Genomic DNA, 26,199 nt, shown 5'->3' with positions numbered 1-26,199 from the left:
GTGGTCCCGCCCAGGCTCCGCCTTCGCGACGCACTGGGCGTCCTCCCAGAGCTGGACCGCTCCTGGCGGCCGCCTGCAGCCCTCTGCATCCTCCGCCTCCCTCCTCCCTCCTGGGTCCCAGTGCAAGTGTGGGTGAGACTCCTCGTTCGATTTTTCATATTTATTTTTAAATATTGATGACATTGGGGAAAAGGAGAGGGGATTGAAAAGAGAGAGTGAGAAAGAAAAGAAATGGGAAGGATGTTCTCTGTTCTGAAAATCCAATCCTGGGGCCATAGCTCTCACCGTTAATTAAAATTAAATCTCCAGGGCATCTGTGTAGAGAAAGGCTGCAGGTCTGGGCCCTCGCTGTGTCCTTCTACAGCAGACATCCGTCTGTCTGGGCTCCTGCTGCAGTGTGTGTGTGTGTGTGGTGGGGGGGGGGGCGGGGGCTAGAAAGTGGGAAAGGCTTAGGTTAGCTGAAGGAAAGACAGACATCCAGGTCCCAGATCTCCTCATCTTCAGGGAGGAAGTCTAAGAGAGGGTGCGAGTCCGGAGAGGACATACAGTTGCAATTGTCCTCAGAGCCAAATAATGGATGATTTAAAAAAAATAGATTTAGGCCCACTCTTACCTCCTCTGTGCCCCACCCAGAAATGAAAGAAAGAAGTACCCTTCCCTAGATTTGAGATCTAATCCGTTTCATCTGGGCTACATAGAGGCAAAAAAAAAAAAAAAAAAAAAAAAGAAGATGAATTGTTGCGTGGTTCTTGCAAGATTCATCTCTAGTTTTATGTTTGAGAACCTGCCTTCAGCACGAAACATCTCTGCTCTGAGTTGGTGCCAAGGAATAATTTATTACTCACATTCTGTTTTAATTATTATTATTATTGTTTTTCTTTTCTTTCTTTTTCTCTTTTCTTTCCTTCTTTTTTTTTTTATTTTTAGACAAGGCTGTCTTGGAAATATGTACACTAGGTTGATCCAGAACTCAAAGACACACCTGCCTCTGCCTCTGGAGTGCTGGGATTAAAGGCATGTGACACCATGCCCAGCCCTTCTATCATCTATCTGTCTGTCTGTCTATCCACTATCTATCATCTATCTATTATCTATCTGTCTGTCTGTCTGTCTATCTATCTATCACCTATCTGTCTACTATCTATCATCTATCTGTCTTCTATCTATCTACTATCTATCATCTATTATCTATCTGTCTGTCTATCTATCTGTCTGTCTGTCTATCTATCTATCGTGTGTGTGTGTGTGTAATGAGTGTGGTTGTCAGAGGACAAACTGCAGGAGTCACTTTGCTCCTTGCATCATATCCCAGGAATCAAAGAGAGGATATCAAGTTCAGCAACAAGCACCTTTACCCTCTTAGCCTTGTCCACTCTCTGCTTCTTATTTGTGACTTGTGAATTTGGCAGATGTAGGGACTATGTTAGGCCATTGTTCTTACTCAAGGAATAATGGCATTTGTAAGTTTGTGGGGGTGTTCTATTCTCCCTTTCCAGGTAGTAAGCCGTAAACCATTTGTGTGTCTTTCAAGAGACGGGGATTGGAGCCACCACTTAAAACTCACAAAGAGAGTTAGGAGTAGAATTAGCCATTGCTTCTCTCCTTGGGTCTCTCCGACCAGCAAGACTGCACTTCTGGGAGAACCTCATCTCCTCCTGGTCCCTCCACCTCCCTGCCCTTCTCTAACCTCTCTTTAGAGCAGATCCCTCTCTAACTAAGTTGCCGATAGCGCCTAACCAATCCGTGTAAAGGAAGTACTAAAACTCTCTGGCTGTTTGACTATCTTTGGGTAGTTGGCCAAGGGCTCCATTATTCTTCTGTTTATGCCAGTTATGTGCTTATGAACACATTTAAAAAATGGTACCACTGTAACCTTTTTTTAAAAGTAAATTTTTGTGTGTGTGTGTGCGCGTGTCTGTGGAAATCAGAGCAGGATGTTGAATGCCCTTCTTGATCATTCTCAACCTTATTCCCTTGAGACAGGGTCTCTCACTGAACCAGAGCTTGCTCCCTTTTACCTGATGGGAGCCACAGCAACCCCCACTCCCATCTCCGTCCAGCACCCTCTAACTCTGGGCTTACAAGCCAGTGTGTTCTGGGGATCTGACTCAGATTTTCACGCTTGCACAGAAATTAGTACCCTTACCTTCTGTGACATCTCCACGGTTCCCTAAAAAGAAATTTAGGCAGAAGTGTTGAAGAATCGTTTCAGAAAAAATATAGTTTCCTGTTCTCTGATCCCAATGTAAAGTGATACATGTTGTTTGTTCTTTTGGCTGTTGAAGTCCAGCCATGGGGCTTGCGCATCGTTCCTCCTTGGAGCTAAACCTCCTTCTCCCCTACCCCATATATTTTTTAATGGAAAAAAATATTGAGTATGGCCACTGAGCAGACCGAGGCAGGGGATCAAGTGAGAAGGTAACAGGGGACATGAGGCAGTTATGCCCAGTGGGGATGACAGGGTGCCACCTGTCATCTGCGCGGACGCTGCGGGCTGAGCAGTCAAAGTTTTCCCCCTCAGTCTCAGGAAAACCTGGGATTCAGAAGCGTGGGATCTCTCGGGGCCCCTTTGTTTAAAATAAGGAGGTACGTTTTCTCTTTGTCTCTTCCTCTGCCTCTAGGGTTTCAAAATCTGCTAGCCCCCTAAATGTCAGCACACCCAGCAATTTCACTTGGAAGCTGTTTGTTTTCAGATTTTAATTCTGCCCCGTTCAGGAGCCACCCCCCTCCTGAGCCCACCACCGTGCTGCTTTGGTGACTCCCGTGGTCATGATCGAATCCGAATCCAGCGCTGCTCTCTCGCGCTCTGCATGGCTGCCCCCTTTGTCCTGGCTTGCTGTCACCAGGATGTATCCACGCCCCCTGGGCTGTCACACCCCATTAGCAGTGAGATGCTTTCACTGCTCACCCAGCTCCCTGTCCCTCCCCATCTTCCTAGTTAACATCACTTCTCCCCCTCTGCAAAGCAGCTGCTGGCTCAGAGTGACAGGTGCTTGTGGGGTTCTCAACAGGCAGATTCACAGAACTGCTGTGCTGAAGGAAACCAGTAAGGCCCCTGACTCCGCCTATGCCTCAAAGCAAGAGCCCTCTCAGACTCTTCAGTCAGTGCTGACTGAGCCCTTGTGTACCAGGTACTGCTCTAGGCCTGGGAAATACAGCACAGTCAGTGGGATAGTTGGGTTTTCCTGTCTTTGTTCAATCTTATTTTCTATCATGTTGGAGTGGAGGGGTTGGGTCGGGGTGGGCTGGGGTGAGAGGAGTACTCACCACCATAGGAAGAACAGTAGCCAAATCAAGAATTCAATTCTTCAGTTCTTTTTTTTTTCATTAATTTTTTTTCATTTATTTTACATACCGACCACAGTTTCCCCTCTCTTTTCTCCTCCTGTTCTCTCTCCCCACCTTTCTTCTACCCACCTCCTCCTCCTCTGTCTCCATTCAGAAGGGGGCAGGCCTCCCATGGGAGTCAACACAGCCTGGCACAAGTTGAGGCAGAAACTCCTCCCCTGCATCAAGGTTGGACATGGCAAACCCAGCGTAGGGATTGGGCTCCCAAACCCAGCTTAAGCACTGGTCAGGTTCTGATTCCACTGCTAGGAACCCCACAAACAGATGAAGCTACACAACTGTCGCACACATGCAGAGGCCTAGGTCAGTCCCATGCAGGCTCCCCAGAGCAGACTCTAGAGTTGGTGAGCTCCCATGAGCTCAGGTCGGCTGTCTCTGTGAGTTTCCCTGTTGTGACCTTGACTCCCTGCTCAGTTCTTTCAGTAAGGAGCGTACTATGTCTTCAGAAACAATTCCCTCGGCTCCCAGGAACTGTTTCCTTTGTAGACGGATGGTGCTAAATCAGACTTCTTGTAGTTTTCTCCTTACTTACTAAGGATTGAACCTAAGCCCTTATGCATACGGAGCAAAATGGCCTTGTGTATATGGGGCAAGCACTCTCCCACCGAGCTGTCTCTCCAACCCTCTTCGTTTTTTATCTTGAGAAAGGGCTTTACCTAGTTGCACAGGGTGCCCTTGACCTCACTCTGTAGCTCAGGCAAGCACTGAACTTGCAATTCCCCTGCCTTAGCTTTTAGAGCAGGAGAGCACAGGCCCACACCTCCAGCCTGGGCTACTGAATTCTTTCATTTTCCATCCAAAAATCCAGGGAGTGGGACAGGTTGCTAGGGAAGGTAAAGCATTCATTAGGAAAGGCTGCAAACCAAGAAGATGGCAGGGAACTACCATCCTTTCAGGTTCCTTATAGGGAACCCAGAAGCTCCAAGGCCTTTATAGGAAAGCGCGGAAGGACCAGGTGGGCCATGGCAGCAAGGCAATGTGCTGAACTGACCCTTAACCACCCGCAGACTGGATTTTCTCTTCTCTTCTGTTGTAATAATCTTGAGTTAACATTGGCTTTCTTTCATGCCTTTGATGAACCCACCATCTTTCTACAAGTTAAACATTTAACTTGTAGGGCCTGGAGAGATGGCTCCAGGGCACTTCTTGATCTCCAACAGGACTCCACTTCGGTTCCCAGAACCCATACTAGGAAGCTCATTGTCACCTGTAACTCCAGTCCTACAGAATCGGATCCCCTCTTTTGGCTTCTGTGGGAACTCATGAATATGGCTTTGTTGCACTTTGACCAAAGGTCAGAGAGCTTAGGCCTGTTCTTGCACCTTGCTGGCCTCTGCCTCTGGAGTGCTAGGATTCAAGGTGTGTGCCACCACCACCTGACCAAAAATCTTATTTAATTATAATTGAAGGATTGACTAAGGCAGCAAGACTAGAAGCCAATGCAATTAAATTAAAATTAAAACCAATTTTTCCTTTTCTCTTTCTCTCTTTCTTCCGTTCTTCCTTTCTTCTTTTATTCCTTCCTCTCCCCCCCCCCCCTTGTTTTAGACAGGTTTTTCTGTGTAGCCCTAGCTGTCCTGGAACTCATTCTGTAGACCAGGCTGGTCTTGAACTCAGAGATCCACCTGCCTCCGCCTCCCTAGCGCTGGGATCAAAGACGTGCATCATCACACCAGCCTCTAAAACCAATTGTTCTAAGAATGAATTCTAGAGTATAAGTGTATTTTTTCAACATCTATGGATCCCCTGGATAACAAAGAGTTCAGTGTGAGGTTAACATTCTGTACTCCCATCTGATGAACAGATTTTGAACTGGTAGTAGATAGGAGGATGGGCCTGGTTTCCAGAAAGGAGTTTCTTCTCTTGATCCTGTTGATTAACATTTTGGGAACGTGCAGGATTTATTTTACCCTCTTATAGAATCCAAAATGCTGGAGAGATTCAGAATCTGTTTCTCACACCAAACACTATAGCATGCTATGTGCACAAAAACAGGGAAGAGAATTAGCCCCTCCCCTCTCTAGCAACCTTTATTGATTTTTCTGCGAATTTCACATCATTTACCCTAATCCCGTCCGCCTGCCGGTCCCTCCGTATCTGCCCCTGAAAATTAATTTAAAACAAAACAAAGCAACAACCCCCCCCCCACCTCACTCCTCTGTCTTTCCAGCACCTCTTCAGCCATCCTAGTGGCGTGGGGAGCTTTGGTGTGTCTCGCAGTATACCCTTTCGTTCTGTCAGCCCCCCTGCAAATGTTCGTCGCAATGAGTCACTGATCTGGTTCAGGGCCTCTGGCACAGCACCGTGTGCCCAAACTCCTCTTGGATAGCCTGCCGTTGTCCTCAGTCGTGGGGGTCCCGTGGCTGTCATTCCACAGGACCAGTCTCTTCACACACTCCAGCAGGGCAGAGATGGGGTAGATGTGAGGATGAGCCAGCCCAAGGCCCAGGAAGTATAGACCCTCCTCTTTTAACAACTGTTTACATCATTCAGAGAAGACATTTCTTGAATTAAGCAATCGACAGGTGCATACTGACTTTCTGGCAGGAGTCTAACCCACTAGGGACGAAGAGGTATGGGTTATGAGGCAGCTCCTGACCTTTGCATGTTTACTGTCTGTCTGTGGGGATGAGTGAGAACTCACGATGCCAGTCATAATCCACGACATGCAGAGCTGTGTAGCTAAGCATTGAGAGTATAGAACACATGGTGGGTGTTATGGAACTCCCCCACCCCAGTTCTGGGGTTAAAGGCACATGGCCAATGCCTCGCTTTCACATGGGTGTTAGGGATTTGAACTCAGGTCCTCTTGCTTTCATAGCGAGAGCTCTTATCCATTGAGCCATCTTCCCCGCCCCTGGCACGCGCTTTGTTATTGTTACTTGTAAAGACAACTTATTTGGTGTTGCGGAGCTCACACAGAACTCTGTCATGACCCGCCTGCCCTCAATTCATAGAAACTAATGGCAGAAAAGTGTTTGCCTGGAAAGAAAATGCAGATGCTGTCCAGGAGGTAGAGCTGAGTTCAACTAAACTCGTTGTTGTTTGGTTTTATCAAGACAGGGTCTCTCACTATGTAGACCAGGCTGGCTTTGAACACAGAGATCTGCTTGACTCTGCTTCCCAAGTGCTGAAATTAAAGGCACATACTACTATGCCCAGCTAGTTTCAACTAGATTCTTAAAGAATGACAGACATGAGGCCCTGGAGAAAGACACCATCCAGCGAGGGGATTTCCCATGATCTGTGACCCCTTCATACCCCATAAAAGTCTTGACCAAGTGAAGGAGGAATGTGAAAGAGTCTCTCCTGTTTTCCTCAGGGTTGGCCTTGAATAAACCAGCTGGCAACTAATGTCGACTGAGTCTTGTCTCCCCGGGCGGAGTAATTGAAGAGCTGGCAATGTCAGGAGTCCACTTGTGGTTGATTAAACTTTGTCCCTCTGCAGAAGTAAAACACAACCAACACCAGCGATAAGTGTCTCTCTTGGCAACAGACTGTCAGCAAAGGCGGATGCCATTTTTTTTTAACCTGTCAGCTCTGGAGAGGTCTTGCTATGACTGGCTGTCAGACAGTGGGTGTGAGTCTGAGATTTATTCTAATGTCTGTGAGAAAGCCTCCCACAGCACGTCTGAGGCTGTAGTTGGGGAAGACACTAGGCTGCTTCTGTGAACCAGAATGAGGACTTTGGGCCATTTCTATGTCTTTGACATGTTCATGCTCAGTTTGCATTATGCATTACACTGCTTTGTCTGGTATCCATGTTCAGTGGAATTATTTATGTTTGATTTGTTTTTTGTGACGGGGTTTCCCTGTATCCTTGGCTGTCCTGGAACTTGCTCGGTAGACCAGGCTGGTCTTGAGTTCACAGAGATCCTTCTGTCTCTGCCTCCTGAGTGCTGGGATTAAAAGCATGCACCACTGTCGCCTGACTTATGTTTGAGTTTTAATATAACATTTCTTATTAATTCTTTAAAAAATTCATATATATAATGTATTTTGATAATACTTAAGCCCCACTCTGCCCCCTAACTCCTCCCAGATTCAATATCAGGACCCCACTTTATCCACTTTTAACATAATTTTAAATTTGGTGGAGGCAAATATTTGTTATTAATAACAGATTAATAATTTGTTATATATTAATAAATCCTGCTGTTATATATTAGTGAGCATACTATGAAAAATAGCTTATGAAATACAGTGACAGCCTCTACTGATAGGGAAAATTTTAAACTATTTACAAAAAAACTTTCCATGTTCAAATTATTTGTTTATTGTTGAGAATTGCTGGAGTCTATGGCCAACCCTGTCTCCCCAGGGCCCCTGAGAATGTATGCTCCCAGTAGCTGTGTGTTTCTAGTTCTCTGTCACCATTTTCCTTGCTAATTCTTCACTCCTTCATTTCCTTCTTGTTCTTTCTGAGTATTTCCTTGGTTCTAATGCCAAATGCACACCCTGTAGTGTCATTTATTCTCAATTACTTAGTCTCTCCTCTTATTTGTTTTGAATAGTCTCAGTGTCTAGTGGACCGACCCAGTAGGCACAGCTAAAGAGAAGTGTGGCTGTGGACGAGCAAGCAGAAATACATCTTAGATTGCCATTCAGTCTGAAGCACAACCCGTGTCTAAAATATTATCGCGTGACAGGAAGGACTCTGAATCATACTTCTTCCAATGCTAACACACACAGCTGGTTTCGGCTTTATTTCCAAACTTTGGGCGCATTTGTTTTTTTGTGGAATGACAGTTTTGACCTTCCAGGCAGTAGATAACTGTCCTTTGCCCTTTACTCTTTCATTCTTTTAATCCCCATGGATAAGCAGATTTTTGAGCCTTGCCTTCATATCCTAACCTTAATTAACTGCCTGAAATAAACCAGGTGCTTATGGGTAGCATTCTTAAAGGTGAGGCATAGAGGAAGATATTCTATACCCCTTTATTATCTGGTCATGCCTAGAGGACTCGGTAGGAGGAAGGTTGAGCACCACTGACCTAGAAAATCAAACTTAGCCCAAGCTGAGTTTGCAAACATAAGTAGTGGGCCCGTATTTTCTCCATGAGATGCTTGTTCTCTTCTCTTCTTTCTGGTTTACATGCAGAGGAGAGGATGAAGTGTTGAAAGTGAAAGCATCTCTTCCAGATTCTCAACTTTCTCAGTACGTGTTGTACTAAGAGACAGGGTTCCCACATAGCAAAGGAGTTGCAGTTATGAGGTTCCATGACTCTTCTTCCACTTGGGCATTGTTGGGATGTATTCTTGGCAGTCAGAAGTACAAAGTATTGGCCCCAGTAATGCCAGTCTCCATCTACGATGAGAGTGAGATTGGTTTTAACTCCTACCTGCCCGTAGACTTCCTCACTAACTTTCATATACTCTATGCCCTTTAATGGGACTGGTGGGTTTTTTTTGCAATACTATATGTCTATGAATGACAAAAAGTAATATTAAAATTTTATTTATCATCTGTTACTGAAAGAGGATTTCCATGGACCCCTCCCACCTTTGTTGATTTCCCAGTTTCTCTCCAGCCTGCCGTCTTTGATTTCAGCTGATGCTTTGCTTTTCTGTCTTTTAGGTCGCATGCATCCTGGGGACATGTTTGCATAGTCCTTTCTAGGTAGAAGCTGTGTGATGCATGGACCTTGAGTTTGCTCAAGCAAGTCAAACTCATCTAACATAAGCTGGGCTTCTTCTCAGGACTGGGATGGAAGAGCCAGCACCGGCGGAAAGCCAGGGCCAGCTCCCAAGCCCCCACCATGGCTCACTGAGGAGTGCAGTGGCTGCTGCGCTGGCCCTGGATGGTGAGTCCACAATGGGCCGCAGGAAGAAGAAGAGGAAAGAGTCTCGCCCAGAATCCATCATCATCTACCGGTCAGATAATGAGAAGATGGACGAAGAGCTTGAAGAGTCAGAAGGTGGAGATCGGCCTAAAGAGGAGGAAGGGGAGGATTTCCTGGACTACCCTGTAGATGACGGTGAGTCTCTCTGGAGCCCCTTGTTCAAAGTCATCGGAAGAAAACCAAATCAGGGTCCCTCCTTCAGGAGACAGGAACCTGCTCACTGGCCTTTTTTTCCTTTTTCTTTCTTTTTTTTTTTTGTTTGTTTGTTTTTCGAGGCAGGGTTTCTCTGTAGCTTTGGTGCCTGTCCTGGAACTAGCTCATGTAGACCAGGCTGGCCTCGAACTCAGCTGATGAATTTCTTGAGGTGTTGCAATCTTCATTAATTATACTGATAGTCGTTACTTAGAGCCTGCAACACTCTGTTTTGGATAACTGCTAGTGTAAGAGAAGAAGCTGCTTTATAGACTCACCACTTAAGATAAATGGGATAAAGAGGCACAGTCGTTACGTTTCTTAATAATTATGGAAAGGCAGCCAGGTGTGGTGGCTTACACCTGTAATCCCAGCATTTGGGAGGCTGGGATTGAGGCAAAGGGTTATGAATTGGATGCCATCCTGAGATATGCAGTGAGACCATGTCTCAAAAATAAAAAGTAAACCACCACCACCAACACATCAAGAGGCTATGTCTTAGGGTTTCTATTGCTGCAACAAAACACCATGAATAAAAGCAAGTTGGAGAGGATTGGCTTACACTTCCACTGCACTTATCATCATCAAAGAAAGGACAGGGACTCAAACAGGGCAGGAACCTGGTGGCAGGAGCTGATGCAGAGGCCATGGAGGGATGCCGCTTTCTGATTTGCTCCTTGTGGCCCGCTCAACCTACTTTCTTATAGAACCCAGGACCACCAGCTCAGGGATGGCATCACCCACAATGGACTGGGTCCTCCCCCATAAATCATTAATTAAGAAAATACTTAGCTGGGCAGTGGTGGCACATGCCTTTAATCCCAGCAGAGGCAGGTGGTTCTCTGTGAGTTCAAGGCCAGCCTGGTTTACAGAGCTAATTCCAGGATAGCCAAGGCTTCACAGAGAAACCCTCTCTCAAAAAACAAAAACAAAACAACAAACAAACAACAACAACAAACAAAAAGAGAATACCTTACAGTCAGATCTTATGCAGGCATTTTCTCAGTTGAGGTTCCCTCCTTTCAGATAACCCTAGCTTATGTGTCAAGTTGACATTAGACTATAACTTATGATATATTTCAACAATTCAGGGTTGTTGAAATGTGTGTGAAATATGATAGAATCCTTGTGTGGAACTAGGTAACTCTCACACTCCTTAAGCTCACGTTAAAGTCACTTTGCCCACACTGTAGGAACTGGTCAGTGCTTATTAAGATTTGAAGTACGCGTACTGCATGTCACAGAAATTCTGCCTGTGCTCTGCCTGTTTAAGGATATTTTCTTTTTTTTTTGAATTTTTTGAGACAGGGTTTCTCCGTAGCCTTTGGTTCCTGTCCTGGCACTAGCTCTTGTAGACCAGGCTGGCCTCGAACTCACAGAGATCCGCCTGCCTCTGCCTCCCGAGTGCTGGGATTAAAGGCGTGCGCCACCACCGCCCGGCTCTGTTTAAGGATATTTGTTGCCAGTAAGGAGCAAATATGTGGGTTATATATGTTAAGAATTACTGTGCAGCAATGGACAGACCTACTGGTATGTAGCGAAGAAGCGACGGGCTGCGTTCCTGCTGCCCTGCTCCCACACAGCTAGCTTTACACCTGAAATAACAACACACAAATTGTATTCATTTAAACACTGCCTGGCCCATTATCTCCAGTCTCTTACTGGCTAACTCTCACATCTTGATTAACCCATTTCTATTAATGTGTGTAGCACTACGAGGTGGTAGCTTACCAGGAAGATTCAGCATGTCTGACCTGGCAGCTGGCTCCATGGCGTCTGCTTCACTGCCTTCTTCCTCCCAGCATTCTGTTCTGTCTACTCCGCCCACCTAATTTTCTGCCCTATTAAAGGGCCAAGGCAGTTTCTTTATTTAACCAATGAAATCAACACAAAACAGAAGACCCACCTACATCACTGGTGTAGAAGGATGGGTGTTAAGACTCACACACCCAGCGTGAATGCCACAAGACGTGTCTCTGCTCCCATGGAGCTGACCTTCCATCCTGGGAGCACAGACAGTGAGGAAGATAACTAGTTCCAAAGACAGCAAATTCGCAGCCGTGGGGAGATGACTACGGGTGGAGGGGTTTTGTACCTCAGGAGACCTCTCTAAAGGAATGACATTTGAACTCCTCCAAGGAACATGAAGGAGCCAGGTAAGAAAGATGTGGGGAAGGAAGAGGTTTTTTTTTTTTTTTTTTTTTTTTTTTTTTTTTTTTTTTTTTTTTTTTTTTGCTCTGGGGTGAGAGCAACCCTGGCCTATAGATGGGAAGGGGTGTTTGTTAGGGTGTGGAGAGAACCAGAGAACCAGGGGGAGGATGGTAGAAGGTCAGCAGTGAAGCCAGGCTGGACCCTGGTGCATCTAGGAAGGGCATATGGGGGGTTAGGAACTATGTTAAGGGGAACTTTCAAGCAAGGCAGACATATTGTTAATTATTATATAGATATATTTAAAAATTCTTTTTATTATATATGTTTAGTTTGTGTGTGTGTGTGTGTAGTGAGTGGCTATTATTTATAGTTTAAATATAAGAGCTGGAGGCTAGGCGGTGGTGATGCACACCTTTAATCCCAGCATTCAGGAGGCAGAGGCAGACAGATCTCTGTGAGTTTGAGGCCTTGAAAAACCAAAAATAAATAAATAAATAAATGAAAAAGAAACAAAATATAATAGCTGGCGTGTCTACAGGCATCTCAGGGAAACACAGGACTAGGGTGAGAAGGAGGGATGTACTATTCCCTCAGTGTGTACACACACACACACACACACACATTTTATGTGCAAGTTAATAGTCACAAATAATGCCTTCATAACACTTGTTACGCAGAAGCAGGGTCGTGATAAAATGGTATCTGGTGAGGTTCCTCACCAATCTGCATATTACTGAGACTGTGCCAAGGCTGGGGCACAGAGAAACGTCGTGACAGCAGGAAGAGCAAGTTACTCTTGCCCACGGTTTTGTCTTGTGTCATCGGTGTCTGCGGGAGTAAGAGCGGCAGAGATTGCCCTCCAAGGGAGATCCGCTTTAAGCCTGCAGCTGACTCATTGGTTCTGCTGCTCCTGCTCAGGTCCTGCTTCAGGATGGGGCTGAGAGGAAACATGATCTCCTCAGTTCTCAACTCTCATCTCCTTTGTGCCCTACAGGTGTGTGGAATATGCCTTCGGACAGCCGCTACGTCACGCTAACGGGGACCATCACGCGCGGGAAGAAAAAGGGTCAGATGGTGGATATCCACGTCACCTTGACAGAGAAGGAGCTGCAGGAACTGACCAAACCTAAAGGGCTGTCCCAGGAAGCAGCCCCTGAGGGAAGGAGGGCCTGCCAGGTGGGGGCAGACCAGGGTCCACACGTGGTTCTCTGGACGCTGGTCTGCCTGCCTGTGGTCTTCGTCCTTTCTTTTGTAGTGTCGTTCTACTATGGCACTATCACCTGGTACAACATCTTCCTTGTGTACAACGAGGAGAGGACCTTCTGGCATAAGATTTCCTACTGCCCCTGCCTCATTCTCCTCTACCCGGTGCTCATCATGGCCATGGCCTCCTCCCTGGGGCTCTATGCCGCCGTGGTTCAGCTCTCGTGGTCCTGGGGAGCGTGGTGGCGAGCTGCCTGTGACATGGAGAAAGGCTTCTGTGGCTGGCTCTGCAGCAAGCTGGGCCTGGAGGACTGTTCTCCCTACAGCATCGTGGAACTGCTGGAGTCTGACAATGCCTCAGGCAATCTCTCCAACAAGGACCCTATCCAGGGAGTAGAAACCTCCACTGTCTAAACCACCAGTGACTTCTTTCCCAGGCCCTAGTAGTCTATAGTCATTCTACAGTTCTAGCAGGTTCTTTCCTTAAACCATCCAATACCCTTTACAGTCCTGGAAGATCCTGGCTCACACTGGCCATCCCATCATCTTCATTATTCCAAGAGGGCAGGAAACAGAAAAGCAGTTCGTGTGATATACAAGTGTGTCTTGGCTCTTTGCCCTAAAATGACCATTTATCTGGGATATGGAGATCCATTATAAATTCCCTCAGGGGGCCGAAGGTGTTATTGGTGCCTGTAATCCAGGGAAGTGTGTGCCTAAATGTAACAGAAAGAATAAAGAGGCTCAGGGGTGGGGCCGGAGAGATGGTTCAGGTTAAGAGCACTGGCTGCTCTTCCGGAGGTCCTGAGTTCAATTCTCAGAAACCACATGGTGGCTCACAACCATTTATAGTGGGATCTGATGCCCTCTTCTGACATAAAGTCAATAGAGCACTCATATGCGTAAAATATTTTTAAATATCTTGAAAAGAGGCTCAGGGGTAACCAAATCCACCTTGAAAATAGCTGGAGCTGGAATGACATATTTAGGGAGCTAAGCTACTGCTATAAACTGTGCATTATTTGTGCTTAGAGAGAATGGCATGTAAGTAAAGCCCCAAACATCGGTGAACCAAACAAGCGAGAAATCCATTTCCTTCTTATATAGACGTCTGTAGGTGGACCATCCCAGGACCCTGTGATGTCATCCGGAGTTCTCTGGATGGTGGAATGTGGTCCTCGGGGCTCGTATCTTCAGTTTCCGATTTCCAAATGCTGACTGCATCTCTAGCTGTACATCTACATCATAGCAGTGTTTCTGGAAAATACAGAAGAAGCAAAGGAGGGCACAAAGCCCCCGTCAATATTTATTATATCTCATTGACCACACTATAGTCACATAGCCTCACCATCAAAAGATACTGGGAAATGTAATCTTTTATCTGGGTAGCTATATTCCTAGATGATATTGGGGTTATGTGGATTTGTGGGAAAAGGGAGAATAGCTTTTTGGTAGGCGGATAGGAGTCTACATCTTATGATAGGTACTTAGATGATTCAGAATTCCAAACTACTAGTGCAGTTTTATTTATTTATTTGTTTATTCATTATTTTGGCCCTAGTCTTACACAAAGGATTTAAAGATAGATATGAGCTACATACACTATGCATATGCCTTAGATAGTAGCATCTCATGTACTTGGCAACTTAACTTTTGCCATGTGATTTCAGGTTTCTTTAGAAAACCAATTAGGTAGAAGCATACAGTCATATAATCACAGTATAATTCTTCCTGGGAAGGAAGGGGGAACAGGGGTTGATAGTATTTGATCTATAAACTATAAAGGCAGAGAGAGAGAGAGAGAGAGAGAGAGAGAGAGAGAGAGAGAGAGAGAGAGAGAGAGAGAGAATGAATATGAATCTGCCGAACACTAACCCAGCTCAAAACACAAACCACATTAGCTTGTGCTCTGATCCAACCCAGGAGCCTTATTCACTCGACCTTTCCAGCATGAAGCTGCTCTGGCAGAACTAGGAGTAACATAAGAGATCCATCGAGGTGAAAAGATTCTGGATGGAAGAAATAACAAGTTCATTCTTAAGAGCGTCCTGGCTTCAAAATGTCAAGTCCTAAGAGGTAACCGAGTTCTGGAGTTTGGGTTCTTACAAGAAGGGGTGATGTTCATTTTTCGTTGTCTCAGAAGTGCTTTGAAAACCTGCCATGAACTGAACTAGAGGGGTTGATCAAACTCCCCCAACTGCCAGCCAGGGACATTCATTTAATGTATGGTGCTGAACTCCACTTTCAGAGAATTAAAAAAACCTGTTATTAGCTTGATCAGAAGAAAAGAAAAATGTGTCCAGTATTTTTGAGAATAGCTGTGGTGCTTTCTGGTGCATTTCCAGAGATATGAATAATTTAAATAAAAATAAAGATAATAAAATCGGATTAACATTTACCTATTTTGTTTTTGAGGTTCCCCCAATAGCTTTGAATGCTTTTGTTTACACAAAAAGGCGAGCCTGTGGTGGTTCTGTGGGAGATGGTCTCAGCAAGGGATCTTATATCTTATGTTCTGGTTTTCTGTGGACCACAGATTTATGGGAATTCTATCTAGACGATCTGTTTCCGAGTCACCTTTTTACCTAACTCTTATTTTAAAAATGCAACCACATTTATCACATTTATCTGTCAGTCACACTGGTTAGGGAAACCAATGACAAGGAGCATGGTGGCATTGAGGGGAGGGTAAGAATCCACCCAAAGCATACCAAGATGAAGCTGACGTGGCGGTCAACCTTGACCTAGGGACTTACAAAGCTGAAATAATTTCAGAAGAGCCCTAGAGCCAGGTATGGTGATACACACCTCAAACCCCACCATAGGACTCATTCGTTCACTGCTTTGGACTTCGGTGGTATCCAGTGCTTTGATCCGCCATGGGCTCCCTATCTGTGTGTATTATTACTTCCTCTCCAGAAAATGTCTCATCACACAACAGCGTGGACAACCTGAGTGATGACCACGTGAGCGTCAGAACAAAGATGTGCACCTGTTGTTTGTGACTCAGAGAAAACAAGCAGAGTCGCCAGAAGGGAAGGACTGCTGGGTGAGTTCCCTGAAAATGAGACAAACATTCAGAGCCAGCGGCAGCCTCCATTTTTAGAAAAAGACATCTAAGGCTTCCTGAACTTATTTTTCAGCTACAGCTACTCAGAGCTATCAGGGAACTCTTACCAGAGATTACTTTTTAGGTGTTTTTTTTTCTTCTAAAAATTATTTATTATGTGCATTGGCGTTTTTACTACATGTGTGTCTGTGTGAGGCTGTCAGGTCCCCTGGAACTGGAGTCACAGACAGTTGTGAACTGCTCTGTCGACGCTGGGAACTGAACCCAGGGCCTCTGGAAAAGTGGTCAGTGCTTCCAACCACTTAACCATTTCTCCAGCAACTCCTGCCCCCTCCTTAGGTGTTTATACTTTCCATTTTGTCTGCAAAGTTGAAAAGTTTTTCTACTTTTGTTTACTCGGAGAATTCTCACTTTTTCCTTTGGCAGTTGGTCTTAAGGCCACTGTACCTTCATAGCCTTTCTTTAGTATCCTGCTTAGAAGGTCTTTAGAGGAGTTAAGTGACTCTCTGCATTCCTCTTACGTAGGGGACTCTAACTCCAGAGTGCCAACACAAAATGCTAGCTGGAGTGATCACTATTAGCTCAGTGACCACCATTAGCAATTATTTATTTATTTTTAGTCTTAAAAATCGTGTATGCATGTATCTGTATGTGGGTGTGTGCATTTGTGCGCAAGTGCCTGTGAAAGCCAGAAGAGGGCGTCAGATTCCATGGAACTGAAGCTTTAAACTGCCCGATGTGGGTACTGGGACCTGAACTCCTCACCCTTGCAAAACCAGTACTTCCTTAACCTGTGGCCCATTTCCTCCAGTACCTTATTTACTTACAATTTTTTTAAAAATGTACTTTTTAAAAAATGTATGAGTGCTGTGTCTGCATGCATGACTGCTGGCCGGAAGAGGGCATCATATCCCATTATAGATGGTTGTGAGCCACCACATGGTTGCTCGGAATTGAATTCAGGACTTATGAGCAGCCAATTGTCTTAATCGCTGAGACATCTCTCCAGCCCTCTTTGCTTACTTTTTACTATTAAATTTATTTAAAATTTATTTATTGTGATGTGTGGGACACGCGAACGTCAGAGGACAACTTGCAGGAGTTGGTTCTTTCTCTCCACCAAGTGGGTCCCTGGAGTCGGACTGGGGTCGTTAGGCTTGAAGACAAATGGTTTCACTAGCTGAGTCACTTCACCAGCCCAGTACTCGCGTTTTTAACGCCTCAAAACAAAGCCTTACTTAGGAAGGCAGGGAGGGAATTGTGCGCATGCTCACAGCCCTGGAGCTGGGTTTCCCCGCCCCTTGCCCGCCGAGCCGGAAGTCTAGGCCTATGAGCCACCCGGAACTGAGTTGCGACACTGTAGGTTTCCATCCGGGAAAAGTAACCAAACGGCCCGTGGACCAGCAACATGGCGTGGTCCGGTAATAAGGTACCGAAAGTTGGCCTTTGTCCGTTACGCAAGCCTGGGATCCGCAGAGGGTGGTTCGGTAGCAGGAACTGTGGGCTCGCAGCTGTGCCAGTCTGAAGGCTGAAGGATGGATGCCCCAAAGCGAAAAGCTTGGGGTCTGGAGTTCTGCTTTTGCGCCTAATCCACTTTCACGCCTCTGTTCTTCTCCCTCTTGCTTCACCTGCTCCTCATCCTCCCTCCGTCCCTAGTTGCCTCCCTTCTACTTTCTATCCACGCCACCTGGTAACGCAGGCGCCCCTTACCGCTTCTGAACCTGGGTTCTTAAAATCTATGTAAGAATTTATATGTTATCCAGGATTATCTCCTACGTGACAGGCTTGTAAAACTTGAGATAGGGATTCTGTGAATAACTCAAAAATATAGTGTCATATTATTACCTTCCTAATAATTTCGTTTCTCGAAATTTTTGAAAGCTTACAGTGTGATGCACAGAACTAAGCCTTTTATTCCTATTTCATTAAATGTTCACACCAACCCCTGAGAGGAACATTATTTTCCTTAGCTTTGTAAGTACGAGAACCAAGGTACGAAGAACTCAAGTGTTCAGAACGTGGTCACGGTTTCCTAGGTGGCAAAATACAGATGTGAACTCAAGCCATTTTCAGAGCCCTGAAAAAAAGATATTTGCCACATCGCTAAGAATCTATGACCCCTGGCTTCTTTGATTGATAAAGGAAATTACAGTGAGCTTTAAAGTGATATTCTGATCAACAGAGAGAATTGAAATTGCTATTCATTCGTTCACTCGCCCATTCCTTAATATAGGCAAACAAGATAGGGGTTTGAATAACTGGTCTCTGTTTTCCTCCACCCCCTTTAGTGTTTGCTAGTTTATAAACAGGTTTTGTGGACATATAATAAATAAACACAGCCAGAGTATTTTGTGATTCTTTTTTAAAAAAAGATTTTTATGTTGAGGAAATTGGTCTCTAAGGTACTCTGTAGTTTATTACTGTTCATTCCCAAATAAGTTGTCATTGCTTCTGAAATCTGTTAATATCACTGCATCGTATGGTTCCATTTTGGGGGGGAGTTTCAAGACAGGGTTCCTCTGTGTAACAGCTCTAGCTGTCCTGGAACTCATTCTGTAGACCAGGCTGGCCCGGAGCTCACCGAGATTCACCTGCCTCTGCCTCTCGAGTGCTGGGATTAAAGGCATGTGTTACTATTTCCTGGCATGGTTCCATTCTTTATGAACTAAGAGAAAATAGTATTTCCTTTGTGTGTTGTATAAAAGGTTAGATTTAAGAGCCATCTCCCTAGCACAGGAGGTCATGCAGGTTTTCCAAACACCTCTAGAGACAGATTATCACTGACTCAGAAAAGAGTACCTTCCTCATTGGTCACTTTTAAATCTTTCTCTCATATGTGATGCCTAGAATTGCTCATAGTTTGTCTGCTCAGATCAAAGCACAGATGAGGCTGGTAGGATCAAGACTGTTTTTTTTTTTAAATTTTTTTTAAAATTTATTTATTTATTAAAGAATTCTGCCTCCTCCCCACCCCCACCTCCCATTTCCCTCTCCCAATCAAGTGCCCCTCCCTCGTCAGCCCTAAGAGTAATCAGGGTTCCCTGCCCTGTGGGAAGTCCAAAGACCACCCACCTCCATCCCGGTCTAGTAGGAGGAGTAGGATCAAGACTGTTAATCTGTAAATAGTCCTAGACCTCATGTAGTCCACAGTTTTATGCCTGGCTGCATTAACAGCGAGGTTAAGTGGGAGTTAACATTCCCACAGGGTCAGAACTAATTTGTTAGTGGAGATGGGACTAGAACTCAGATCTCTGGATTGCTAATCTAGTATCTTGAATACATTATAATGCTGATAAAACTTAACATGTTTGGGGGCTGGAGAGATGCTTCAGAGGTTAAGAGCACTGACTGCTCTTCCAGAGGTCCTGAGTTCAATTCCCAGCAACCATATGGTGGCTCAAAACCATCTGTAATTCGATCTGGTTCCCTCTTCTGGCATGCAGACAGAACACTGTATACATAATAAATTAATTAATTAAAAAAACTTAACATGTTTATGAGGCTAGAATGTTACAGCCGTATCACCTTGTTGGCTCAAATCTATAATTTACTTTAAAATTATGAGTTATTAGGTCAGGTCTTTTGAAGTTTATAGTTGAATAAATTTTGTATGTAAAGCACCTAAAGCTTCACATATGTCCGTTTAGCATTTAGTTTGTTTCCTTTCCTTAGCCCCTGTGATAGTATTACTCACCAGTTTGACAAACTGTAGAATCACAGGGTGAGATGGGCCATTGGGCCTGCCTGTGGGGAGATTGTTTTGGTTATGGTAATTGATGTGAAAAGACCCAGCAATAGGAAAATCTCAATAGAGTCCCCAGTGTATGATTGAATGGTCTGGTGCCGTTGCTTGTGACTGTGACTTCATTATTCACATGATTGACTCCTCCTTCTAGGGGATAGTTGGTCCCTTCACAGGTTCTCCAGAGTGGGGTGTTGTATATCTGACATGCATTCTGTCTATAGCACATGTCCCCTTCTTTATCGGTCCTCTTCTACATACTCGCATGGGGACCCATTTCAGAATCTTTGCTAATAACTTTTTTTTTTGGCTACTTTTTTTTGGGACTTGTTTCTAGGCAGCTGTTGTGCTGTGTATGGACGTGGGGGCTGCCATGGGTAACTCCTTTCCTGGTGAGGAATCCCCGTTTGAACAAGCAAAGAAAGTGATGACCATGTTTGTCCAACGACAGGTAAGTTTCAGATTAACCTTAAGCTTGTAACCCATGTTTTGAACACTCATTGCCTTCAGCTCCTGGCGTCCTCAGTATTTCCAGCCTGTGTGTTGCAGAATCTACTCAAGCCTGCCTACCACCAGAGCCGGATATTATTTGATTTTCCTGATCTGGCCCCTTCTCTAGCTGCGACAGTTGTAAGCAGAAACAAAAGGCAATATAAAATGTTTAAAAGAACACTTCCTGGAGTCAGATGACTTGCGTAGGAATCCTTGCTTTACTCTGTCATTCACTGACCCCATGATCTGTAGCAAGCCCTTCAGTGTGTTTGTGCCTAGTCTAGTTTTTCTTCAGTGCATAACAAACTACCCCAAATTTAGTATCTTAGTGACCTTAGGAAGGAGTTGTTCCTGGTTGGCAGGTTTGATGGGATGATGAGGTAGGCTCAGGTAGGGGGCTTCTCGGTCCCCTTTCCATTAGTTGCTTGTTGCTGCAACAAAACACTTGAAAAGCAACTTAAATATAGAAAGACTTATTTTTGTCCCAGTTGAGAGTCCAGCAGCCATGGCTGGGAAGTCATGGTCATAGGAGCTTGAGGCCACTGGTCGCATTGCATCTGCAGCTAGGGAACAGAAGGAGGCCAGGCTAAGGCTACTGTTCAGATCCCTTTCTCCTTGTTGATTAGCCCAGACTCCAGCACGTTTAGGGTGGGTCTTCCTACCTCAGTTACTTGAGATAACCCCCTACAGGCTAACCTGATCTAAATAATCTTGCATAGGCATGCCAGAGATTTGTAGCTCACATCAATTTATCAATATTAGCCATCACACTCTATTTTACTTCCAACCTTTTTTTCTTTTTTCCTAAATGAGAAGGGTCTTCCCTTGTAACTCAGGCTGGCCTGGAACTCTTAGTTCTCATGTCTGCCTCCCAATTGCTGGGATTACAGGTGTAAACTACCATTTTGGTAGATTTTTTCCCCTTGACACCTCTTTCACAATTGCACACACACAATTGCACATGGATGGAGGCTGGGACTGGAGTTATCTGAAGGCTCACTTGGTGTGGATGTCCAAGATGGCAGCCCACAGCTCTCTGGATGATGCTTTTTTATTTTATTTTATTTTTTTAATTTTATTTGCATTGGTGTTTTGCCTGCATGTATGTCTATCTGAGGGTGTCAGATCTTGGAGTTACAGACAGCTGTTAACTGCAATGTGGGTGGTAGGAATTGAACCTGGGTCCTCTGGAAGAGCAGTCAGTACTCTTAACCACAGAGCCATCTCTCCAGCCCCCTGGATGATGCTTTATGGCAGCTGTGAACTCAGCTGGGGTTTGCCTGTCAGAAACCACTTACGTGCCTCTTGAGTGCTGGGATTAAAAGCCTGCATTACACTACCCAGCTGGTAGCAGCTACACTACTTCTAAGGAATATTCTAAGAGGAAGTAATTCCCAGAGGCCCTGCCTGTGTGGTTGTTATGGCCTAGCTTTAGAAGTCCCAGAATGCCTTTTGTTTGTTTGTTTGTTTGTTTTTTGACAGGGTTTCTTAATGTAGCTCTGGCTGTCCTGGAACTCCATCTGTAGACCAGGCTGACCTCAAACTCACAGAGATCCGCCTGCCTCTGCCTCCTGAGTGCTGGGATCAAAGGCGTGCGCCACCACACCCAGCTTCCCCAAATGCCTTTTTGTTGTTTTGTATTTGCTAGTAAGTCATTAAGGCCAGTTCACAACTAAGTATGGAGAGGAAATTAGACTTTTTTTTTTTTAATTAAGAAGTAGCCTGCAAATGTATGGAGAAAAGGAATGGATGGTGGCTATCTTGGGGACATGTAACGTAATGCTTCAGTGTCCTGTGTCAAAGTAAGAAGTAATAATCCCTACCAGGCAGAGTCACGTGGAGGAGGAATGTAGCTCTGTAACCTGGGTGTGGTGGTGTATGCTTGTAACCTCGTTCCTCAGAAGGCTGGCACAGTTGAGGTCACGTGGGCTGCACAGCGAGTTTCAAGCCAGCATGGTATATCGGAAGGGACTCTGCCTCAGAGACCGCTGTCCCCGTTTAATTTCTGCTGCTGGTAGAAAGAAGAAACAAAACAACAAAAGCCTAACAATAACTAGAGAAGAAAGGGTTCATTTCAGGTCTCTGTTCCAGGCTGGAGCCCATGGTTCTCAGGAAGTGGAGGCAGGAACTGGCAACTGCTAGTCAAATCTAGCATAAAGTCAGGAGCAGAAGGAGAATGAAGTATGCATGCTTACTTGTGCTGAAATGAAAAGAAGTCTGTAGGTAATGAAATATCTGCTTGGGGCCGAAGAGACTGCTCAAAGGTTAAGAGCACTGGCTGCTCTTCCAGAAGACCTAGGATCCATTCCCAGCACCCACATGGTGGTTCACAACTACCTGTAACTCTAGTTCCGGGTTAGTCATACTCTTTTTTGGGGTACTAGGCATGAACATAAACACACATAACACAGACAAAACATCCATCTAAATAGAATAATAAAATGATTTTTTAAAAATTAGAAAGAAAAAGTCTGCTTAGAACCTAGTTGTCATTGCTAGTAAGTCCCATGTTCAGGTGACCGGGGGACCTTCCTAAGGAGATATCATCTTCCCGCCCCTTGAAGGTTAGGTTTCCTCTCCTTCTAGGCTGCTTGCATACAGTCTTTAACTTTTGGATATTCTGTCCTAGGTATTTTCCGAGAGCAAGGATGAGATTGCTTTAGTCCTCTTTGGTACAGACAACACTGATAATGCCCTTGCTGGTGAGGACCAGTACCAGAACATCTCAGTGCACAGACACCTGATGCTACCAGATTTTGATTTGCTGGAAGACATTGAAAGCAAAATCCAACCAGGCTCTCGCCAAGCTGACTGTATCCTTTTTGTGCCCAAGAAGTCAAGAAATTTCCATTTATCTGGAAAATCACAATCCAGTTTGGTGAGGCTCTCCCAGAGTCTCAGATCTGAACATCTGGGCATGTTTTTCTCTGAGGAAAAGAGGGTGTGTAATTAGTATGGAATTAGTTAGCTAATTAATTAATGCCCAGCTCCAGGTCTTCTAGTCACTTACTCTTTCTGATCCTTGTGGTATTGAGAAGTTGGGAAATAATGGGGTGGGGGAATCCTAGGGAATAAATGCATGTGTGGACTGAGGAGAGGGCTTGATGGTACTGCTTATCAGTGTGTTTGGAGTTTGTCTTAGAGTTTTATTGCTGTGAAGAGATGCTTTGACCATGGCCACTCTTATAAGGAAAACATCATTGGGGCTGGCTTACAGTTCAGAGGTTTAGTCCATTCTCATCAAGGTGGGAAGTCAGGCAGCACACAGATAGACATGGTGATGGAGTAGCTGAGAGTTCTACATCCCAGTGCACAGGCAGCAGGAAGAGAGAGCGACACTGGGCCTGGCTTGAGCGTTGGAAACCCCAAAGTCCACCCCTAGTGACACACTTCCTCCAACAAGGCCACACCTCCCAGTCTTCTCAAATAATGCCACTCCCTGTGAACCTCTGGGAGCCATTTTCATTCAGACCACCACAGAGGTGAGAAATGTATAGTTAGAAGAGTATAGCATTAACTTCCTCTGCTCTTCTGAAGGACGTTTTTATGCCACAAAATCATGTTAATAGTCCAGCTGAGATTTCTCATATCTCCCATAGGCCTATTCTACTTTTCTCTTCTGTTGGTGTGGTAAGACACTGACCATAATCAACTTGAGAAGGAAAGGATTTATTTTAGCTTACAGGTTATAGTCCATTATGGAAGGAAGCCAATGCAAGAGCTCAGGCAGGAGCTTGAAGCACAAACCAAGAGAGGAACGCGACTTACTAAGCTTTCTCCCCAGGCTCTTATTCAGCTACCTTATTTAAACAGCCAGGTCCACCTGCCCAGAGATGGTACCACCCACAGTGGTCTGGGCCCTCCTACCTCACTTGGTAACTAAGAAAATGTTCCACAGTCACGTCAACAAGCTAATCTGCTGGAGACAATTCTCAGCTGAGGGTTGGCCTCCCAGGTGTCAAGTTGACAATCAAGATTAGTTGTGAGCCAGGTGGTGGTGGCACATGCCTTTAATCCCAGTATTTGGGAAGCAAAGGCAGGTGAATCTCTGAGCTGGAGGTCAGCCTGGTCTACAAGAGCTACTTCCAGGACAACTAGAGCTGTTACACAGAAAAACCTGTCTCAACCCCTCCCCCCAAAAAGCTATGAAATGAAACTCTGTTCACCATCCCCCCACAACACCCAAGAATGGGGTCCTAACTTTAAGGTTCTATTCTTAGTATTTTTCCCTAAACAATTAGTAGTTGTGTTCTTGACCACTGGGAGGTGCTGCTGTGTTTGGAGTGACTTGCAAATGCTGCCTATGGCCTGCTTTGTATTTAAGAATGGACGGTGATTACTAAATGGGGTTCTAGGCACTGTTAATGACATGTTCTTATTAAAACAATATGCATTAACTCTTTTGTGTTTATTTTCTTTTTCACACTACTTGTCAGAATGTATACATTGATAGATAGCATTTATGAAGTAAAATCTGGAAAAGGGGCACATGCTCAAGCCTTTCCAAGTCATCCACTGTCTACCGTTGTCAGTAGTAGGGGCTTTGCTGGGAGAAACTGCAGTGTTCGTGGGGTGATGGCACTGTTGGCTCTGTTCCTGCCCTTAACCAGCTGAGTCCTGGACGCCCTGATCGTGTGCATGGATCTGATTCAGCGGGAAAGCATGTGAGTGTCTCACCCAAGGAGTCCAGACATGAGGCCTTCTGGGAAGAGCTTGAGTTGCTGTGTTCAGTATTCTGTATGGTTTGCTGTTAACACAGTAGCATGCTAGTCTAGCAGAAAGACTATCTGACAGAAGTCAGTGCCCACTTTTCTAGTTGTAGAAAGTTTAAAACAAAGGACCACTTTTGGTGGGAGTTTCTCTGGGAGAATAAGCATTTGGCATCTTTCAGTTTTCTTATTTGACTTAAACTAATTACCCCAAATCTTTAAAAAGGACTAAGTGATATGACCCATAGTGATTGTTATGCTGTACACAGTAATTGTAGTCAACATCCTGACCCATTATTTGTTTAATTACTGTATCTTGAAATGTGTATGCCCTTGAACACATGGATGCATTGTTAGGAAAGCCGTTTTGTGCTGACATCCCAGATCTGAATCTGGATCACTTTATCTCAGTCTGAATCCTCTGCAAAATCCTGCAGCTAATCCCATGTTTAGTACCCCAGCAGGACATTTGGAAAGTGAAGGTGCAGGGCTGATGTCTTCTTACACCTGGGAGTGCCTTGTTTACGTTTTGAAGCTGTGGGGGGGTGGGGGTGGAGGTGGAAGGTGGGGGAGGGAGAACAGGCACGGGGAGGGGGAAGGGATTGTTTTAAACTACAGTGCTATGAATCAGAGCTAGGGGACAAGAATATTATATTTTGTAATGCTGAGCCAAGTGTGAACCATATAAAGTTGATTATGTATTTATTTATTTATTTATTTTGGTTTTTCGAGACAGGGTTTCTCTGTGGTTTTTTGGAGCCTGTCCTGGAACTAGCTCTGTAGACCAGGCTGGTCTCCAACTCACAGAGATCCACCTGCCTCTGCCTCCCAAGTGCTGGGATTAAAGGCGTGCGCCACCACCGCCCGGCTTGATTATGTATTTAATAGGAACTTAACTGAGCATTAAGAGTATGTGGACTTTGAGGCTATAATCACACTTATCAGTATATCTAGATTCAGTTGTTAGCCTCTCTGCTCAATGACCAAGTATATTTCAGCTCCTAGAAAAAATTCAAAAGAATACTTTCTTTAAAATCACCCTTTTTTTAAAACTAGGGAGGCAGAGGCAGGTGGATCTCTGTGAGTTCAAGGCCAGCCTGGTCTACAGAGCTAGTTCCAGGACAGCCAGTGCTACACAGAGAGAAACCCTGTCTAAGAAAAACCAACAACAGCAATAATCAAAAATCACCTTTTTTTTGGTATTCTTGTATTTGTGTGTGTGTGTGTGCACATGTACCGCACGTGTGGCGCCAGATGATGATCCTGGAGTCAGTTCTCTTCTTCCTGTGTAAGTTCTGGTGACTGAACTCAGGTTACATGGCCCTCAGAGAATGCTTTTTTTTTTTTTTTTTTTTTTTTTTTGTTTTTCGAGACAGGGTTTCTCTGTGGTTTTGGAGCCTGTCCTGGAACTAGCTCTTGTAGACCAGGCTGGTCTCGAACTCACAGAGA

At 44.9% G+C, this 26,199-nt stretch overlaps 2 protein-coding genes across 4 annotated transcripts in view; both read left to right on the top strand.

Annotated features, from left to right (window-relative positions):
• The first annotated feature begins 52 nt into the window (after positions 1–52).
• Positions 53–15,732, top strand: Tmem169 (transmembrane protein 169). Of its 3 annotated transcripts, XR_009056689.1 has the most exons (4): positions 60–132; positions 8,927–9,326; positions 12,529–14,813; positions 15,657–15,732. XR_009056689.1 is itself a non-coding variant. In XM_057762385.1 (3 exons), exons 2-3 carry the CDS (start codon positions 9,056–9,058, stop codon positions 13,149–13,151), a joined length of 894 nt encoding a protein of 297 aa, XP_057618368.1. In that variant the 5' UTR covers positions 53–132; positions 9,049–9,055; the 3' UTR covers positions 13,152–15,054. The 3 variants fall into 3 exon arrangements, 2 of the variants coding, with proteins under 2 accessions (XP_057618368.1, XP_057618367.1); XM_057762385.1 differs by lacking the exon at positions 15,657–15,732 and having other exon boundaries at positions 53–132; positions 9,049–9,326; positions 12,529–15,054; XM_057762384.1 differs by lacking the exon at positions 15,657–15,732 and having other exon boundaries at positions 12,529–15,054.
• A 1,418-nt stretch (positions 15,733–17,150) lies between these two features.
• Positions 17,151–26,199, top strand: part of Xrcc5 (X-ray repair cross complementing 5) — a 102,745-nt gene continuing 93,696 nt past the window's right edge. Inside the window, exons 1-4 of the mRNA XM_057762816.1 lie at positions 17,151–17,236; positions 19,887–20,000; positions 22,671–22,854; positions 24,657–24,705. Of these exons, the coding sequence (XP_057618799.1) occupies positions 17,216–17,236; positions 19,887–20,000; positions 22,671–22,854; positions 24,657–24,705 (368 nt within the window). The 5' untranslated portion in view covers positions 17,151–17,215. The remainder of the gene's footprint in view (positions 17,237–19,886; positions 20,001–22,670; positions 22,855–24,656; positions 24,706–26,199) is intronic.

This window comes from Chionomys nivalis, chromosome 2 (assembly GCF_950005125.1).
Source record: "Chionomys nivalis chromosome 2, mChiNiv1.1, whole genome shotgun sequence".
In the NCBI taxonomy this organism is placed as follows: domain Eukaryota; kingdom Metazoa; phylum Chordata; class Mammalia; order Rodentia; family Cricetidae; genus Chionomys; species Chionomys nivalis.
The sequence above is the reverse complement of the archived record's forward strand: the minus strand, read 5'-3'. Positions and strand labels throughout refer to the sequence as shown.

Excerpts from the sequence above, each read along its gene's own strand:
- Tmem169 (XM_057762385.1), top strand. The coding sequence starts at position 9,056 with ATGGAAGAGCCAGCACCGGCGGAAAGCCAGGGCCAGCTCCCAAGCCCC. Across the intron at positions 9,327-12,528 it reads GGACTACCCTGTAGATGACG|GTGTGTGGAATATGCCTTCG; the intron begins GTGAGTCTCTCT and ends TGTGCCCTACAG.